A 19,197-nucleotide genomic window follows, 5' to 3' on the forward strand; every position below is an offset into this window, starting at 1 on the left:
TGAAGCATAGGATGCAGGAGAAGAAAGTTCAACAAATTTTAAAATGTCTATCTGAAGACATTTTTTCTTCTATTCTTGAATTAGATCAAAGGGCAGCAGTAAAGACATTTCTTAATAAAATCGGATTAAATACATAAAGGATATTCATGTTGTTTAACATTTAATTACGGCAGGTTTGCATGCCACCATTTTTATCGATTTTTGGGAATACGGAACCTCTTTTCGTGCAAGTGAGATGTAAATGCATGTTCACATTTGTGACCCTGGACCACAAAACCAGTCTCGAATAGCACAGGTATATTTGTAGCAATAGCCAAAAATACATTGTATGGGCCATTTTTCCTTTTATGCCTAAAATCATTAAAATATTAAGTAAAGGTCATGTTGCATAAAGACATTTTGTACATTTCCTACGACAAATAGATAAATTTCCTCTGAACTTCAATTTATATATATATTTTTTGCCCCCTTAGATTCTAGATTTTCAAATAGTTGTATCCTGACCAAATATTGTCCTATCCTAACAAACCATACCTCAATGGAAAGCTCATTTATTCAATTTTCAGGTTTATAGATCCATACATTGACCCTTATGATGGCTTTGTGGTCCAGGGCCACATTTAGTCTAGATCTACAGCAAGCATCATGTTTACAAAGCACTTTTAACATCTCTGCACTTCTGATTTCTCAACATGGGAACAGGAGAGCTGTCAGTCAATAAATTGGAAAAACGAAGTAACTGGAGTTTCTCATTGAAAAAGGGAACTCATATTTTCTTGTGAATTAAAAAGTAAAGCATTTCTTTATAGTTACTTTACCCCCAACATTGACAGCAAACACAATTACAAAAGACTTTAAAACAATGCATACTGTAGACTGAAGGTCCAATTTTGTACCTCTGGGCTGTAAAAGTTTAAAGGAGGGAAAGAGGACAAAAAAAATTAGACCAATTAATCTGGCAGAAATGTGAAATACCATAAAACAGCAGTCTTAAGGGTCATAATTTTTATTCATTTCACGGATATAAGGGACAGAACCATCACGGAGCATTGAAAGGAAGGGAATTCAGGAGTTCGCTGCAGATTCACACGCATCACGAGAGAACACTCAGGGGTAAGGAGAGCGGGTGAATAGAGGTGGAAGGCAAGAAGAGGGAGAGGAGTGACAAAGGAAAAGAAACAATAGAAAAAGGCACTTCTGCTCTTTCAGTAACCAGTCTGATGCACCAATCTCTGGAATTAAAACAAAATGTAGCGTACGAAATAAAAACAGAAGATGAGCATTATAAAAAAGTCCGCGACCCGAACGCGCCCAACAGAGAGAGCATGTAAACGAAGCCGGTTTCTCTGTACAACACCGGCCAGACTCGCTTCTGTCTGCGGGAGCACCGGGAGTCCTGAACGTAAAACGTGTGTGTGAGTGCGTATGGACAGTCTCATCTACCTGTCTTCAAAAAATAATAATAAAGTAACAATGGTCACAGCTACCAGCACCAGCCTGTGGCAAGAGCCCAAAGCTTTCTGTAGGACACCAAGGGAAGACCACAGAGCCGGCACACGGGACATACACCACGACTACGGTGTTCAAGCAAATGAAAACAAGCATTCATTGTCTTTAAAAACGATTCCTTTCATGTACAAAAAGTAATAAAGGCAGTCACACCTTGAGACCCCAGGCTTTTCTGTACCGACGCCGAGGCTCAAGAGGATCACCCAGCAAATATTAGGTTGAGTTTTCAAGTATGGAGCGATTCAAGAGGCGGAGGCAGCCCCTCTGCGCAGACGAGGGAGCAGGGCTTCTCTGTAGCTACGCCCGCTGTCGCCGCGCGCAGAGAGGGAGTGCTTTGCCTCCGCCGTGGACTAGTAGAACATCACATAACAGCTACCAGGAGGTTTAATCTGGAAATCATCATTGAGACCGAAGGGGAACGGTTGCGACGCCGGTCCTGCACAACCACAAGAGTTGGTAGCAGCTTCTGACTTCTCTGTAACACGTCAGAAATAAAAACAACACGGCCTGCGGGGACCGGCGCCGAACCGTCTCAACAGTACGCATTTGTGTAAAAAGTCTCTTAAAATTTCTCAATCCGATCCCTGCGCTATGTAACTTAAACACATTCTTGTCGAAGCCAACTGAAGACGGGTTTTCACGAGAGGTTTTGATCCCATTCGCGATGGTGCGCGTAAAGTGGTGGACCTGGAAAATGGCAAGCATTGGTTCTTAGTTGGTAAAAACAAAAAAAAGTCGAGGGGTTAGTGCTTCAGCCAGCAATGCATAGCATCACAGAACAACCTTTGACCCCCATTTGTGCCGTCACTTGATCTTTCAAGCAAGTAGGTAAGGAAGGAAGGGCCGTAGAGAGACGGGTGGAGAAGAGGGCGCATAAAGTCAAACAGAACAAAAAAAACAAACAGCAACCATCCACAGATATTTCGAAAACAATACAGCAAAGAACAGGGTTGAAGGTAGACTTCTACTGGGGGGGGACGGGGACGCCATTGAAGGGGAATTACCTTTGGGTGCGGGTGTGAGGTTAGGAGGAGTGAGGGGTTTTGGTACATCTCCCCCCTCCAACGGGTTGAGTAGGTTTCTCTGTAATGTACACCTACCGCCCGAGGAAAGGAGGGGGGGTTACAGATTTAGTATTTAAGCTTTTTGGGAACTTCCCAGGGGAAGGACTCGCGGCCAAAGTGGCCATAGGCGGCGGTGCGCTGGTAGATGGGCTTCTTCAGGTCCAGCTCTCTGGAATTGCACAGGAGACAGAGTAAGACAATTGCCACGCACAAAGAAGGACGTTCAATGAGCCACTCTAATTTAACAGTGCCAAACTCAGGAAAACGCCGGAACATATGTCAAAGATGATTGGGAAACCAGCAAACCGAGAGACGGCGGTTGGGCCGCCTCTGTGGAGCACACTTTACCTGACGATGACGCCCGGGCGGAGGTCAAAGTTCTTCTTCACGATCTCCAGCAGCTCCTTCTCGCTCCTCTGGGAGGTTCCATAGTGGAAGATGGAGATGGACAAGGGGTGGGCCACTCCAATGGCGTAAGACACCTGAGGAAATGGGTAAATTGATAAGACTGGACTTTCACCACTAGGGCTGTCACGATTTATCAATTCGAGCACTCGATTATAAAAAAATTTAATTAAAAAAATTCTGGCAAAATACTGAAAGTATTAAACCCATTTAAAAATCATAAAGCATAATGGTATTGTGATTTAATCAGATTTGTAAGATAAATTAACCTATGCAAACATAGAATACATCGATCATCTTTCTCAAAATGCTAACGGTTCATCGCGATTTTCAAAATAAAAGCTCAAACCCTTACTTTCAGTAAATGTTTACAGATCTTGATGTCCACATATTAAAAAAAAAAAAAAGTCGCTGTAATATTTTTGTCCTAAATAAATGGCGAAATATTACAGAGTACGTGGACATTTGAATTAAATGTTGTTTAGTCAATTAAATGGGATTAAATCACGCAGTAAAGTGTAAAAACAATCGTCAGGCTGTTGGCGCCCTCTACAGTCATTTGCTATCGTCTATTGTTGATAATACATTATGTATTAACGGTTGTTCAATAAAACCATATTACTTGCTTTTGATACTTTATTTGAACTAATTATTGCATCATTGCTATTATACATGTATTTTAAGTAGTGCTGGCAATCTAAAAAACACATTTTTCCAGAAATTAATCAATTAATCCCACTTAACAGTTTTTAATTATACTTTTACACTGCAATAATTTCAAATTCAAATCTTCAAATTAATGTAGATACAAAGAAAGTAGAGTTTTAAAATTTGTTTAATGCCATCTTTATGACTGAAGGCAAGTATCACTGATACCAACTGATGTCTCTGATTTTTTTAAATGTCATATAGCTACCTGTGCCCTTCAGCAAGAAAATATAGCCTAATTTATTAAAGTTGACTCGCACTGCCACTGAAGTGAAGCTGGAGTAAGCGTCTGAAAAGCCTCTGGTTTGATGTGCTCGTAAAGACGTTTCAAGTCTAAATAAATGCACTTTAACAGTTGCGAACGAGGTGACCAAACCTAGTCCAACCCTTGTGTTAATTGCATTAAATATGTTACTGACAATTAAATTGCCTGCGTTAACATGCTAATTTTGACTAATTTTAAAGTTATTTAAAGGCTTGAGTCCAATTTAATTACCACCAAAAAAAAAAAAACAAACAAACAAAAAAAAAACAATTATCCGAATACTTGATTAATCGTCAGAATAATCAACCGATTACTTAAATACCAAAATACTCATTAGTGACAGCCCTATTCACCACTAATACATGGCAAAAGACTGCTAAATATTTACCTGGACCAGAACACGCTTGCACAGATCAGCCTTCACCAGAGACTTGGCCACCCAGCGGGCCGCATAGGCAGCTGAACGGTCAACTTTAGTGTAATCCTTTCCAGAGAAAGCACCGCCTCCATGTGCGCCCCAGCCTCCGTAAGTGTCCACGATAATCTTACGGCCAGTCAAACCAGCATCTCCCTGTAAAAACAATGAGCAATTAAGAAACTTACTGTTTGAACTACCACCACATCTGGGGAAATAAGTCAAAACACAACAGACAAACCTATAATGCACACACTTTAGTTCCCACACCCATTTCTTTGCCTTTATTCACTATACATACAATTTAAAGGACTAAGAATCTATTTATTCCCCGCTTTTCCACTGGTATTGTTGTAGTTTAAACCTGTGGGCCTCCGATGACAAAGCGTCCACTGGGCTGCAGGTGATAGATGGTGTCATCATCCAGGTAGACACTGGGCACAACAGCTTTCACCACCTTCTCCTTCAGAGCATCACGCATCTCATCCAGACACACTACTTCATCATGCTGAACAGACACTACAATGGTGTGGACACGCACAGGAATCATGGCCCCACGGTCCTGCCTGTACTGGACGGTCACCTAGAGAAGGAAGTAACAATGGTTACAATCTCAGTCCTACATTAGCAATACAACAGTTCAAAGGTTTGGAATAACAGATTTAAAGGTTTCTGAAAGTGGTGTTGTTTACACCACTCTACTCTGGCATTTTAAAAATTCTTGACCGAAGCCGAAAAAAAATAAAAAATAAAAATTTAAACACTGGGCCAAAGGCCAATTACTGAACACTGTTCCCAATTTTTTTTTTTCACCATTGCACAAATTAAATGGCAAATATTTGTTTTTACAGCTTTGTCTTGCTTTTCAAAGAATTTTAAAATATTTAACATTCTAGTAGACATTATAGCCTAACAACAAAGCACAATTTAACTTAAAAATGGCCAACGAATATTATTTTACTTATTAATTTTAAGACAACCTTCTTGAAACAGGCATGCGTTTTAATGTACAAATAAATGCAGCCTTGCTGAGGAAAGGAGAATGTTATAATAAATGTATTAATGGAGCTGTTGTAATGATTGTTGGCATTTGTCTTTATTTTTTTCCAATTGATTTTAAGATTTTATGCAATCCTGTGATGCAAAGCTGAATATTCAGCATCATTACTCCAGTCCTCAGGGTCACATGATTCTTAGATAATCATTCAAATTTGCTGCTCAAGAAACTTTTATCAATTATTAATCTTCTTGTGGAAATTGTGAATCATTTTTAAAGAGTTAGAAAGTAAACAGCCTATTAAAATGGAAGTATTTTGTAACGGTCTTCACTCTCACTTTACCATTTTAATGCATGCTTGCTGAATAAAACTATTGAGTAGAGTGCATTTTTCTATTGATTTCTAACAACACTTTTGGGTCTCATCTCACCTGGGTCTTGGAATCAGGTCGCAGCCAAGACAGGGTGCCATTGCGACGTAGTTCGGCCATTTTAGCATTCAGTTTGTGTGCCAGAACAATAGTCAGAGGCATACACTCCTCAGTCTCATCAGTGGCATAACCAAACATCAAGCCCTAGGATGCAAAGTACTCCATCAGTTCAGTAAAAATCTCATTTCTCCTTGGCATATGAACAAACAAAATTGTTATCCAACTCTTACCTGGTCTCCAGCTCCGACATCCTCCTCACAGCGGTCAAGGTGAACCCCTTGAGCAATATCAGGTGACTGCTGCTCAAGAGCCACAAGCACATTGCAGGTCTTGTAGTCGAACCCTAAAAGGACAATAAAAGGCTGATTAAACTAAATTCTACACTAAATCAAACTGACATTTAATACGAAATGCTGCACACTCTTTCCCCTGACATTTAGTGCCGTTTTACCTTTGGAAGAGTCATCGTATCCGATGTGCTTGATGGTGTCCCTGACAACCTTCTGATAGTCCACGGCAGCACGAGAGGTGATCTCACCGGCCAGCAGGATCATTCCAGTCTTGGCAACGGTCTCTGCCAGGACAGATTGACAGGGGTTAGAACACATGCGAGAGATTCAAGTTGCAAGCATAGAGAAAAGCGTGCAGGAAAGCATAATTTGATACTCACCACATGCTACTTTGGCATCAGGATCCTGTTTGAGGTGGGCGTCCAACACAGCGTCACTGATCTGGTCACAAATCTTATCTGGAACAGAGGAACGAGAGGTGCAATCATTAAAACAGCAAGTTAGAGGCTAGAATTGAGGTTAAAAGGGACTTTAAGTAAACACAACCGCCTCCAGAGGCATAAGTAAATTTTAACTATTCACATGGGAATTTTTTTGCATGCTTGCATTACAATTTCTAGTTTCATATAACCTAATTTCCCTATAATTTTCTGTTTTATGGCATCACTGCCATCTTACTATGAATCGAGAACATGGATCTACTTGCTCCAAATTCTGCTTTTCTTATGGTAGTATCTCTAATATTGTTGTCCAATGTTTAATTTAACACACCCTCTGTGGCAGCGGAGAAACCATAACATGAAATGGGCTGATGGCATAAAATTTGGCTTTCAATAGGGCAGTATGCCATTTTTTCAAGGCCTTAAAGGCTGTAACGCGTCTCTCTGGTCAGCCTAGGTTCCGAGACATGCCCCCCCCCAAAAAAAAAAAAAAAAAAAACACACCACACACACACACACACACCACACAATCGGTGCTACCAACCATTCCACAGAAAAACAAACAGTGTTCCAACCAATCACCGTCAGGGGGTTGGTGTTGTGGACTTTCGCGCTGCCTCCCTCACGTTTCGTGCACCAGTACGAAAATCCACAACACCAACCCCCTGACGGTGATTAGTTGGAACATCGCTGATACAGCCTTTAAGACTAACGCATAGTCAGCGAGTGCCCAAGAAACCACTCCGTGAAATGGGCTGATGGCACAATGGGTGGATCAGTGTGAATTGTCCCATATGCTAAGTTTAATGGTTTCTCGTGTGGACACAAAAGTCTGTATATTTTGTATTTTTGCAAAGGTCCTTAAGGCTATTTAATAAGGGGCTAAGAATATAGTGAGAAGAAACCCAAGATGCTTATAACCTGCTTTTTGCATAAAGAAAATGTGCTCCTTGAATCCATTTAGTCGTATTTGACCATCACTAAACAGCTGCCATGAAACGTCACTTCTTGTACAAAAAAAAAAAAAAAAGGTATTAATAAAATTAATTTCCTGTTATAAAAAACTAAATGGGGGCAAAAGTCTGGAAACTACTTAAATCAAATCCCATACTTTTCAAAACCCCATAGTAACCGTGAAGTAATGAAAAAGCTTATGGTTTTAGTTAACTATAACACTTCGTAACTCCAAATGCAAATGGCTTTTTGCAAAACTGAAAGCATTTCAGTGACAACAGTGCTACTACATGATTGGCTGGCAAGCCTCATGTGAGCCAAGAGATTATTCAACAATAACAGACATGAACATTGCTAGCGCCACATATCATATCCCCTCCATAAAATATTTCCATACAACAGGTGAAGTACGTTATCTCACTGCAGCACGGCCTCTCTATCTAAAGCATGAATGCCCATGCCGCCACTCCACTGCAGCCCCTGGAGTAACGATCTATATTTAGGGCAGAGGTAAGCCAAGCTAATCAGCTGCAGCGGGGCTGCGAACCCTCCCCCACACCATCAGCACTGAACTTAGACCCGCGCTGAGCTCATTAGAAAGCACACTGACGCAGTAGTCAGGGCAGTGGAGCGAGAGGGGAAAGGTCGCACCACATGTACAATGTGTCATTCCTGATATGGCGTACCTGTCCACAAACAAACTTTACGCGAGTACACAAATGCTTGGCTAACTCAATGCAAACATGTGATCTCATTGAACAAAAGCGCGCCGTTGCAATGCAATGCAATGAAAGTACAATCCCTCAGTTACCCAAATACTTGGCGTAACTGAACTTGTCTGACAGGATTCTCCTTTCACCGTCACCCCAAGAGCTGTGTTTTCATTACAGATTTGTGCAAAACATCTGCGATATTTTATAAATGTACTTGAAAGCAGCCACGTATGAGGCGTTTCTTGGAGGTTACCTTCCTGTAAGAGTGGGTGTGGCCATTTGCAGATTTTGTGTCTGGTTTTTGGTCTTATACGCTTCCAGCTATTTTTAGCTGTATAAAACCGCTTGTTTTGCTGCTTGATATTGCACACTGTTGTGTTAACATGTTATTTTAATGTATAATCGTAATTATGAACACACCGGTTTGTAGTGCAAACAGTTTTACCATTTAATGCATGTAGTTATACTCGTTATTTTGCTATAGCGGCCAACGAACCGGAAGCCTTACTTCCATTAAAGAAAAAGGTGGATGGTACATTAAAGAATGATCATGTGACTTGTACATTTAAAAACAAAAACAAAACTTTCAAACTGCCTGAAAAAGAACCTCAAGTGAACGTAAAAACTTTTGCGTTGAGTTTTTGCTAAATTTATTCGTTTCCATTGGGTGCATTTGGGTAATTCCTGGGATTTGAAATGTACTTTTTTTTTTTTTTTTTTTTAAACATACGATTCATTTTCTAAATACCCCAAATAATTAGCCACATGTCAAACCCCTCAAAAAATAACATTAACAACCTTTTATTATTTTCATTTTTTTTCCAAGATTGAGACCCTTTTTTTTTTTTTTTTCAACCCCATAACAGACTAAATGGATTTGGTTTAAGGATTTTACACAGAATTTGGTATAAAACAAACATCTACCAACTGCTTGTGTGTCCCTGATAACAATTTAATGAAAACAAATCTAACATTTATCAATTTTTTTTACATTTTTACAGGACTGAAGCGAATAATACAAATTGTTTATGGTCTGTTTATTTTTGTATAAAATATTTTTAATTTAGAAGTTTAACTAAAACCACAATTTTATTGTTTTAGTCATTAACATGTCAGATCAGCAAGAAATGCTTTCATTCTTAATAGTCTTCGCTATATTTTTCCAAAAATATTAATGTGACAAGGTGTGACGGGATTGAAGTCTGTAACACACTTGAAGGGACACATTGCCTTCAATTTAAATTTTTGGTTTTGCCTCCCTCTCATATTGTTCCCTTATTTCTGGGTCAACCTATCTGCATGCCAAACACGGTCTTTCTGCTGCAAATGTGGGTGCAACTTCTGAAGTAGGATGCTTGTCAAAGTTTAATTAGACATATTACATCAAAAAATGTATTTATAACAAATATGAGTTGCCATGATTTTGTTAAGTATATATTTGCTGAAACATGACCATTTTACAACCCTGTCACAAGCTTATAACCCTGTGACAAGAAACACATGTGACGGGGTTGAGGTTCACTCAAAATGGCCACTGCTCCTTATGTAGTTAGGAGATCAGACCATATACAGCTACACTGTAGCTGGGGAAAAGAAAAAAAAAAAAAAAAAAAAAAAAATTACATTGTATATACATTTATATTTTATCTGCAGTTGAAAAATATACATGTCAAATTATTTCAACAGGGTATCTTGCTTTATTAATATTATGAATGCCTTACATACACTTTAACATCATAGGGGCAGATCCCTTTAGTGCAGCTGAAGTGACGCTTGAATAGTCAAGATTAGGCTCGTTCGAGATGCATCGGCGCTGCGCAGAATGATCAGAGTATGACATCAAAGTACCATGAGAGCAATTCTAAAGCATAAAGAGTCGTCTGCTCTCCAATCGCTCTCGTGGTACTTTGATGTCATACGCCAATAATTCTGCGCATTGCTGATACATCTCAAACAAGCCTAATCTTCCAATGTTCATCCTTTGCCCTCATTTCCTTTCCTTATATCCTAACAGGGGTGGAGATAAGATGCAAAGAAAGGAAACAAGGATGCACAAATAAGACAAGAGAAGCACTTTATGACTTCTACAAGGATGAGAGTAATTTTTACAACCTCAAACACTTGCCAGCCCTGACTTATCTTGTAATTTATTGTAACAGTTGGTACTGAAATCAAAAATTATATACATTTTCCCCATATGAAAATTTTAATAGAAAATCACAAATGGACATACTGTGAGCTACAAGGCTGTTAGCCTTTTTTTAAGGTCTTAAGCCCATGTTATCTCAGCTGTTTTCTTTATAGAAAACAAACAAAAAAAAGACTCTGCACAGAAACATCGGCCTCAGAGAACCCAGTGCCAAAAGAGCACTTTAGCACCCACCCATTCCCATAAAGAACTGTGAATGAATTACTTAAATACTTGATGTGTGTAGCAATAAACGTAATATACATGTACATATATAATGCATTTTATTTTAGTTCCCATTATATCTCCCGCAGTACCTCAAAGGACTGCAGTTACCCTTGCACCTTTGTTTTTTTTTTGTCTTCCAAATACTTGGCTTCAAATCAAAGTTTGTCATGTTGTGAATGTGATTCAGCTATTTTCTGGTCAGTTTTATGGCTTATAACTCTTAAACCAAGACTTTTAAAACTAAATCTAGTGGAACCAAGACTGCTGAAAAAAAGGGGGCACTAATGCACTGCATTTTGGTGTGCAACTTGACATGATGTGAAAAAGAAACTGTGCTTGACATCTCAAATCACATTCTTGGAGTGCATACTGAATCAGATAAAGGACTAACTTCTTATCTGTAGGCGATGCATGGAGGTGTGTGTACCAAACATATTCCTGGAAACACCACATCACGCCATGCGTGCAATGACCAGCGTGTTCTTTGACCTGTGATGTAATGACTATTGACAAGCTATTGACAAATGGTTTTAAACAACTACAATTTAACCCAAATTTTATTCCTGGTACCTATAGAACTAACTACCCATGTCACAGTTCTTTTTCTTAATTTCTCCCAATCTGACAACTCACGTCGTATAATTGAAACGACGGAATTGCAATGCATCTGAGTTCCAGTAGGTCATGTGAATAATGTTCGCACACGGTTTTAGGAATACTGCGTAACGTTACTCATTTAACGCAACGTACTGCAGTGAGAATATGGCGCGGGCGACGCGTCGCAGTGGTCAAAGACGCATACCAGACGCATATGTATATACACACCACAAACATCAAATAAATGTGTATACTGTACTAAAAAAACGCCCCTAAACTTTTGGAAGGCGATAGAGGCGTTTGCTTTCATGTAACGTTACTGTATATTTCGGGCCTGAGAGGTGCGCTGACGCAATAGTCGCAGCCGCTTGAGCGAGAATGAAAGTTTACACCACGTGTAGGGGTGTCAAAGCACAAGGACGACCCAAAAACAAGTCCAACAAACAGAGAATATAATACTACAGAGATATTAAACATTTAGCGACAATTTTAAAGAAACGCGGAGACGCGCAGGAACATTCGCTGATCTAATAGGCCACGGAATAAGGATTATGAAGAAAATCAATACGGGGAACGATGATTTTTACTTCTTGGACTGGAGTGGGTTAGAGTCCCGTCCAGACGTCTAAAATACTTAACCGGGCAAACCGGCAGAACAACAACACGCGGAGCGAGTCCGCATTGCACATGAACACATGTTCCGCGAGCCCGCCGATAACATGGCCATCATGCGCGCGCACACAGACTTCAGATAGAAACGGAAACGATTATTAGAAGCCAAAATACAGTGAATATTAATTATCTGTGATAACTATGTTATATAAAAGAGAAAATCAAATAACGAATACGCTCTAAAAGCATCTATGGCCTACATTCGCGAGATTAGCTTTGGGCCTCAAATCCGGTGACTCCGCCGCGCGTGGCCGAGACAAATACATCCCACTTTAGCAAAGTCAGCGAACGTTAAAAAATAACGCATTTTGGATGTCCTTGATATAATGCGAGTATAATAAAATCATAATAGCATTATATTTAGATATACATAATTATAAAACATTTATCAGCAGCTGTTAGCACGTGTTAGCTGTGTGGATCTCGTGTCCGATTGTGTTTACCTTCTGCGCGACCTTGTGACACTACAATCTTATTTGTATTATAAACGTGTTGTGATACATACCAGGGTGTCCTTCACCGACAGACTCCGACGTGAACAAAAAGCAGTCTTCATCAATCAGGGAGTTGTGGAAACCGTTCATCTGTCCGTTCATGTTGGATTCACTGTTGCGCGCTTGTCTAAATCTGTGCGTTTCTCTGTGTCGCTGGTCGTAGATTGACTCTGCTTTTGAAACGTCGGTCTTAAAGGGATGTTTCTGGTGATGCTCTGTCGCGGACGCGCTGTGTAGACTTGACCTCAAATGATCACGCGAGCCGGTCTTCAAGTTTATATCCCTCCCACTTCACTCCAAACTCGAACGTCACTCGGGCGCGCCCCCGTCCGTCTTCGCGTTAGCCAATCAGAAACGGCGTTACAAAATGAAGCGGAGAGCAGACAAAGAAGGCCCTGCTTTGTATACAACATTTTACATTTCCATGTGTAGAAATAAGACAATTTGACATATAAAACGCAATTTAAAACCATACATATACGGGAAAGAGCTAGCTGTCACACTTTTGAATCTGAATTTGTATACAAATACTTTTTACAGGTTACAAGTATAAATATGTTTTATATCTTCATAAGTTTTCGTCCTAACTGCTCCTATATTAATTTTTAAATCCTTGTTTAATGTTTACTGCACAACAATATTATTGTGCATCATGTCAATGTGTTTTTCTTTTTCCAAATGTATAAACTTGTGATGTAAGCTGATTATGCAATGCAGTTTTGCATTGGAGAATTTATGTAAAATGCACTTTGTCCTGACAATGTATAACCTACATCAGGAATGTCTGTCAGTCTTGGAGGTGCACTTTGGACTCAATTGAGCAAAGCATTAATTGTATTCCAACGTATTAAATGTTAGTAAATTAAAGCTGGTGGGCCGAGCTGCTGAGCCTGTCTCACCACTTTGCTAATTACTGTTACGTAAGGTGTGTATTTGAATCTCTTTCAAGAGATTATGAAGTTGCTAGGTAGTATGTGGAATATGTATGTAAGAATGTATGTGTGTGTCTGTATATTTTGTGCATAAGCAGTCAGCATGATTATGATCTATCACATTCGCTCAATGCTTCAGTTGCACTGTCACACACTTTAAGGCAGGGGCCTTGTTTATCCTTTCTAATCTGTAGGCAGTAATTTCTTAGAGTGCCAGGAGGTGCAGGGGACGTGGGCTTTACAGGGAAACTCGGAGGTTGTTGAGTTTGTCGACTCATATCTAACCTCAGATATGCACTGGGGTCCAAAAGTTTGAGACCACTTGTGAAAATGCTGTTCTTAGCATTTTTCTCATATTCTAGAGTTGTGCATATGTGATTGTTAAAATGCGTGGTCTCTTTTTTTTGTCCTTCCAATTTATTTTAATTCTAAATAATATTCTTATTCTTATATTTTAAGAATTAGATGCAAGGCCATTAGGTCTGTGGTATTTGAAATCAGGAAGTAGTGCTTATACAACACTGTGTTGTTATTGCCTTTTGTGTTGTAAATTGGTACGTTATGATGCAAAGAGTGAAAATGTTCCTTGATAGTGAGCATTCATTTGCAAATGTTTGCGAACAAAACAAGCTCTGGCATTTAAATCAAGCATGAAGACACTGGCCTCTCTTATAATCTGTGGGTACTTTATCAAGCCCTAAAAAAAACTTTTGTTTTATGCAATTTGTTTGCAAATGTTTGCTTTTTATTACTGTTTCACTGTAAATTAGGATTATATATAAGTAATACAGTTGAGGTCAAAAGTTTACACACACCTTGCTGAATCTGCTAAATGTTAATTATTTGACCAAAATAAGAGGGATCATACAAAATGCATGTTATTTTTAATTTAGCACTGACCTAGATAAAATATTTCACATGAACGATGTTTACATATCGATTAATTTTTTCACACTGAGGACAACTGAGGGACTCATATGCAACTATTACAGAAGGTTCAAACACTCACTGATGCTTCAGAAGGAAAAACTATGCATTTAGAGGCAGGGGTGAAAACTTTTGAACAAACGAAAGATGTGTACACATTTCTTATTTTGTCTAAATATCATATTTGTTTCATTTAGTACTGCCCTTCAGAAGCTACAGAAAATACTTACATGTTTCCAAAATAAGCTAAATTTATCCTGATCTTTAAATTCAAAAAGTTTTCACCTCCCTCGGCTCTTAATGCATTGTGTTTCCTTCTGAAGCATCAGTGAGTGTTTGAACCTACTGTAATAGTTGCATATGAGTTCTTCAGTTGTCCTCAGTGTGAAAAGATGGATCTCAAAATCAGACAGTCATTGTTGGAAAGGGTTCAAATACACAGAAATGCTGAAAAATCTAAGAATTTGTGGGACCTGAGGATTTTTCAGAACAACAGAAGGCAGTTTAACTGTTCAAGACAAACAAGGGACTCATGAACAACTATCACTAAAGAAAAAAACACAGCTCTGGATCATTCAGGTAACAACACAGTATTAAGAATCAAGTGTATGTAAACTTTTGAATGCAGTAATTTTGATCAATTTAACTATAAATTTATCTTGTGGACTATATGTAAACATCCTTTATGTTAAATATTTTATTCAGGTCAGTGCTGCTAAATAAAAAAACCACATGCATTTTGCATGATCCCACTTAATTTGTTCAAATAATTAATGTTTTGCAGATTCTGCAAGGTGTATGTAAACTATTTGTATATGTAACAGATAACCACAAAAACCTTATTTAAATGCAGAGGAAGCAGTTTTGTGCAGGCTTGGCACTGAGGTCTAAAAATTATTTTGCTTTTAAATATTAAGTTTTGCATTAAAGGAACATGAGACGTTCTGCCAGACAAAACAATGATTGTTTTTTGTCCCTTTATCAAATATTTCTCTGAACGCATGCTGCGTGTTTAATTCCTTGGCATTTATTTACAGAAATGATGTGAATTTGCACCTGGCAAAGCTTTGGATTGTAAGGGTAAATAACTCTTATGTATGCTCACGTTGCAGCCAGGTGACGGTTTTTGCTTGAGGGGGATGCTTTCAAAATGAACTTCAGTTGCGCAAGGTTTGCTGTCAATTATGAATGAGTCAAACACCTCGCAGAATATTACCAAACTCTTTTGCACTCTGGCTCTGGCTTTTGAACTTCTGAAATGATCACACTGCTTGCACAATGCATCTAATGGCCTCAAGGCCTGAAAGAGTTTCCAAAGACTCATTCCAAACTCTGACTAAGAGCTCAGATCTCATAACAGACTATGGATTATTAGAAGCGTTCAGAGAAAAATCTAACTGAGAAGTCAATAACATCATCTTTGTTAAAAGTCTCCCTCATCTAAACCTACAAGCATGATCCTGTATAGAAAAGACTTTGTGAGTCATTGGTGAAAATTGGGTTTCTTTTATTTTTATGGTAGCATTGTGCCCTTGTTGTTCATTTTGACACATTTCTGTAGTTCACAGTTCATGATGAGGACAATCACACCACAGGAAAACTTGACTTTTGACTTGAATTGATTAAAAAATAAAAACAATCTAAGTTGATAAGTTAGTGATTATAGACAAACTCTGGCTAAAAAGGCTAAATTTAAAGAGAAAAGGGAGGACGGTAAAATCCCAGTTCTGCCCATTCACATTTGATCTGTTTGTTTAAAACATGGTGAGAGAACACAAAGGGTGAGATACGCAAAAGCAGGACCTTTTTTGTTATATTTGCACAGATGTGCTAATAAAATCTTCATACTTTCAGTCTGAGACATTACATTTGATCATCTCCTCCATTTAAAGGGCAAGCAGTCATTATATTTATTTATCCAGCTTTGTTAAATGTCCTTAAGGTGTGCATTTTTCCACAGTCAGTGTGTTCACACACAACACACATGATCAAATAATGACAACAAATGCTATAAATGAGCAGAGCTGATGTGATTGGTTGCCTTCAGTCAGCAGCTGTTGTCAAAGGTTTGCTGTTTCAGAAGGCTGTTGGCTTGACAGAATATCAGCAAAGCATGATGGGTGTTAATGAATAACTTATTTTAAAATCTGGGGTGGTAGTCTTATAGTATGTGCCAAACCTCATACTCATATACTACTAGACCCATTTATTATGACATCAGCTGTTAATAACAGTGATAAAACGATGTATCAGCGATGTATCATTTAAAAAGTGTGCCTAATTATCTGGGCTGTTTCTTTAAGTGTCAATTCTGAAGTGTTTTATCTTGTCAATTTGTTTTCAATTCATGTGCGTTTTGAATAGTCTTTAAAATATATTTTCCTATAAAATCATGTACATCTTATTTTTGTGCATTAGTTGCTGTCAGTGAACAGGCTACGGTTTGACTAGCAAATTATATTTGTTAAACATTGGTGTCTATTGTACACTGACTATTCAATCATGATCCTTCATAAATCATTTTAATAGGCCAATTTTCTGCTCAAGAAACATTTCTTATTATCAATGTTGAAAATGTGGAAACTAATTTTTCAGGATTCTCTGACAGATTGAAAGTTCAAAAGAGCAGCTTTTTTTTAAACCGATGTCTTTCGTAACATTAAAATGGTCTTTATTATCGCTTTCGTTAATGTAATGCATTCTTGCTGAATAAAAGTGTTAGTGTCAGTCAGAGTCAGTGGAGTGGAGTCAGTAAAAGTGCTTGTATTTTATACAGTGCCATCCATTAATATTGGCACCCTTGGTAAATATGAGCAAAGGCGGCTGTGAAAATAAATCTGCATTGTTTATCTTTTTGATCTTTCAAATTATAACATTTCATTGAATTAAAACAATGGAAAGTGAGAGGAAAAATGTTTTTCTCCAATTCACTATTATTGGTGCCCCTAAAACGTCTTATGAGTGAAATATCTCTGAAGTATATTCCCATTCATATTTACATTTTTTTTAGCACACAAGAGTGACCTGAGCATGTCTTCCTGTTCCACAGGAATGTAAGTATGAGGAACACAAAGGGCAAATTCCCTTAATCATTCATCACAAGGAGTAAAACCAAATAATATACAGTCATATATGAAATTCTTCATACCCCTGGCAAATTCTGACTTAAAGTTACTTTTAATCAACCAGCAAGTGTTTTTTGACCGGAAATGACACAGGCTTCTCCCAAAAGATAATAAGACGATGTACAAGAGGCATCATTGTGGAAAAAAATATTTCTCAGCTTTTATTTACATTTGAACAAAAAGTGGCATGTCCAGAATTATTCATACCCTTTGCAAGCTGTCACAGTCTATGGGAAAATCCAAAGTTCTATACCATTCCAAATAGTCCAAGCTGTTCTAAAGCATCCTAATTACCCTGATTCATTGGGAACAGCTGTTTTAATCAACTCAACAGGTGAAAAACAAAAGCTCTCTGCTGTTGGTTTGTGGACAGTCATGGCTAAAACAAAGGAGCTCACTGAGGACCTGCGGCTGATCATTGTGGCTGCTCACAAGTCAGGAAAGGGCTATAAGACCATATCTAAATGTTTTGAAGTTCCAGTGGCTACAGTGCAAAGTATTATTAAAAAATACAAGATGTTCCGCACTGTGAAAAATCTGAGAGGACGTGATCGGAAGCCAAAAGTGACACCTGTGCTGGCCAGGAGGATAGTGAGAGAGGTAAAAAAGAATCTAAGTATCACCACCAAGGCCATCCTGATGAATCTGGGAGAAAGAGAAAGAGTCTGGAGAAAGAGTTGGAGCTCATCGCTAAAGATGAATGGGCAAAAATACCAGTGGAGACATGCAAAAAGCTGGTCAGCAATTATAGGAAGTGTTTGATTGCTGTAATAGCCAATAAAGGCTTTTCTATTGATTATTGAGAGGGTATGAATCATTTTGGACATGCCACTTTTTGTTTAAATGTAAATAAAAGCTAAGAAATATTTTTTTCCACAATGATGCCTCTTGTACATCGTCTTATTATCTTCTGGGAGATGTCTGTGTCATTTCCGGTCAAAAAAAAAAAACTTGCTGTTTGAATAAATGTAACTTTAAGTCAGAATTTGCCAGGGGTATGAAGAATAAATTCTGATGTGGGTCATTCCTGAGATTCGGTGCCTTTTGTGTCCCCAGTATCATGAGATCATGATGTTATTGCCTTAGAATTTTCAACAACATCAATTTTAAAGTTGTCTTTGACATGAGTAACACCTTTTGAACTTTAAGAGTATTTAATTTTTTTTTTCAAAACAATTTTAAACATTTTACAGCATTTTAAACCATCAAATATCACTAATATCAATCTATCAAAACATCAAATATCAATCTTAGGTATTTAAATGTAATGATCCATTTACTAAATGTGTCCACCCTGTTAGGTTTTCTGAGTTAACAAGGTGGACACTAACAGAGTGAAAATTTTGACCTAAAATCTGCCATCAGCCAAGGTCTGTCAAATTAGGAATTGAATGTTTTTTTAAAATGCTACTTACAAATAAGAATTTGAATTACTTTTACATATTCCACTTAACAAGGTGGACATGCTGAAGTTGACCACATCAAATTAAAAAGATAAAATAAGTAAAAACAGACAATTAACAAAACAGAGGCGCTCTCTCACCTTCCCTGTTTTCCCTCTAATGAAATTTTGTCTGTCATTTGCTATGATGCAATTTCCTATTTCCAACTTTCATTTAAAGGGCCAGTAGTAAAATTTTAAGGGACAAGATAAAAACCTTTTTAATTTTTTTAAATGAATTTAAAATATAGATGGCAGACACTGCCCTGGGGACATAGGAAAAATAGAAAATTTGGTGGTTTAAAATCCTGTAAAATGATTAGAAATATATATATATATACTGCCCTACAAAGCAAAAAGGCAGTAACTGCATTTTTGGTCAAAAATGAGTTATTGTCATTT

General features: G+C 38.1%; 1 protein-coding gene across 1 annotated transcript; it reads right to left on the bottom strand.

The window, feature by feature from the left end:
• Positions 1 to 990: 990 nt before the first annotated feature.
• Positions 991 to 12,628, bottom strand: mat2aa (methionine adenosyltransferase 2Aa). Its single transcript, XM_073829578.1, has 9 exons — positions 12,382 to 12,628; positions 6,465 to 6,542; positions 6,246 to 6,368; positions 6,025 to 6,137; positions 5,795 to 5,938; positions 4,731 to 4,949; positions 4,340 to 4,522; positions 2,922 to 3,055; positions 991 to 2,742 (listed from the first exon to the last, which is right to left on the bottom strand). The coding sequence occupies exons 1-9, from the start codon at positions 12,470 to 12,472 to the stop codon at positions 2,640 to 2,642; spliced, it is 1,188 nt and encodes a 395-aa protein (XP_073685679.1). The 5' UTR covers positions 12,473 to 12,628; the 3' UTR covers positions 991 to 2,639.
• Positions 12,629 to 19,197: the final 6,569 nt, after the last annotated feature.

The sequence above is a fragment of the Garra rufa genome, chromosome 23, assembly GCF_049309525.1.
Source record: "Garra rufa chromosome 23, GarRuf1.0, whole genome shotgun sequence".
Lineage (NCBI taxonomy): Eukaryota > Metazoa > Chordata > Actinopteri > Cypriniformes > Cyprinidae > Garra > Garra rufa.